This window comes from Mastomys coucha, unplaced genomic scaffold (genome assembly GCF_008632895.1).
Source record: "Mastomys coucha isolate ucsf_1 unplaced genomic scaffold, UCSF_Mcou_1 pScaffold20, whole genome shotgun sequence".
NCBI classification, from domain to species: Eukaryota; Metazoa; Chordata; class Mammalia; order Rodentia; family Muridae; genus Mastomys; species Mastomys coucha.
In genome coordinates, this window is record NW_022196903.1 from 42,334,721 (window position 1) to 42,336,129 (window position 1,409).

General features: G+C 37.7%; 1 protein-coding gene across 1 annotated transcript in view; it reads left to right on the top strand.

Annotated features, from left to right (window-relative positions):
* The window catches only part of Cul1 (cullin 1), an 80,109-nt gene that overhangs the window by 60,773 nt on the left and 17,927 nt on the right, over positions 1 to 1,409 (top strand). The window contains exon 8 of the mRNA XM_031381082.1: positions 1,314 to 1,403. Within this exon, the coding sequence (XP_031236942.1) occupies positions 1,314 to 1,403 (90 nt within the window). The remainder of the gene's footprint in view (positions 1 to 1,313; positions 1,404 to 1,409) is intronic.

Consider the following 1,409-nt stretch of genomic DNA (forward strand, 5'->3'; position numbering starts at 1 on the left):
CAAGAAGAATGATAGTTCATTATTTATCTGCTTCTACTTACCAGACTAGAATGTTGCTGTGGGTTTTGGGGGACATGGGGGTTTGTTTTGCTTTGTTTTGTTTGAACTTACACATTAATGATTTGGTTTATTTTAGTGGGTAATATTTCATTTATCAAGTGTACTATAAATTTGTCATTTTGATTTTTGAGTTTCTTATTAGAAATTTGCTAACTTCAAACCTTTTGTGTTTCTTTGTGACTTATCTGTTCCTCACTCTAGCTTTTTGGATATACTTACTGGTTTGTTAGAGGTCGTTCTGTGTTTAGGATATGGAGTTTGTGATTAGTACACAGTTTACTGTTTAATCTTACTTTGCATGTTTAGCTTTCTGCTGAGTGTAAGTGTATGCTGTGGCTCTAGCTGCTTTCCTGTGATTGAATAACCACCCATGGTCGTATTTGATGGTCCAAGCTTTGCCTAGTCGGTTTTCTTGGTGATGAATGTTTATTCAGTTCCAACAGTAATTCGTCAGATTATCCACAATTACACTAAATCTGAAAAGTCTATGTGGAAAGTAAAATACAACTTTTGTCTTCTCTTATTCAGATCATCTGAATAATTCAAGACTCACTGCAATTTCCTTCTTGTTCTGATAATGTAGAAGGTCCTCAGTGACTCTGTACCCCCACATGTTTCTGGTGACAGATTCTAAAATGTACTGTCCTTTTTTTGGGTTTCTGTTGTGTTAAATTGTCTGTTAGCCTCTCTTCCTTGGAAAGAAATTCAAGAAGTTGAGATTCTGTGGTGTCCAAGTGGGCTTTAGAAGTGTGTGTTTAGTGGTTGACAAGGGAAGGCTGCTGTGTTCGTCCGTCCTTCCTTTTTCTTTTCTTCCTTATTGCTGGTTATTATTTCTGAGTGATCATTTCTAGGATTATATTGGTGTGACCCTTGACTTCAAACAGCTTTCAGACCAAAGTAGAGCTTTTTAATCCAGTGATCACATGCTGAAGAAGACCTGTAGGTTTTTCCCACAGGGGCGGGGAATATTGCCTTTAAGATGTGAAATACCATTTACCCAAACGAAAATGATACGAAGACATTTGATAATGTTTTTAAGGCACTGAAAGGATTAGAGCCTATATTACAGAGAGAGTAGAGCAGACCAGAGGCTTTATAATATGGTTGGCAGTCGCACCACAGTCTAAAGTCCGGTTTCTCTTCTTAATTATGCTTTACTGGAATATTTGTGAATTTAATTTGTTGTTCATATACTAGTTCTTTAAAAGTGAAGCAAGCCATTCATTGGTTTGCTTTGATTGAATGCTCTACAGGCTGAAGCTCGCTTGCTTGAGGAACAGCGGAGAGTTCAGGTTTACCTCCATGAGAGCACACAAGATGAACTAGCACGGAAATGTGAGCAGGTCCTC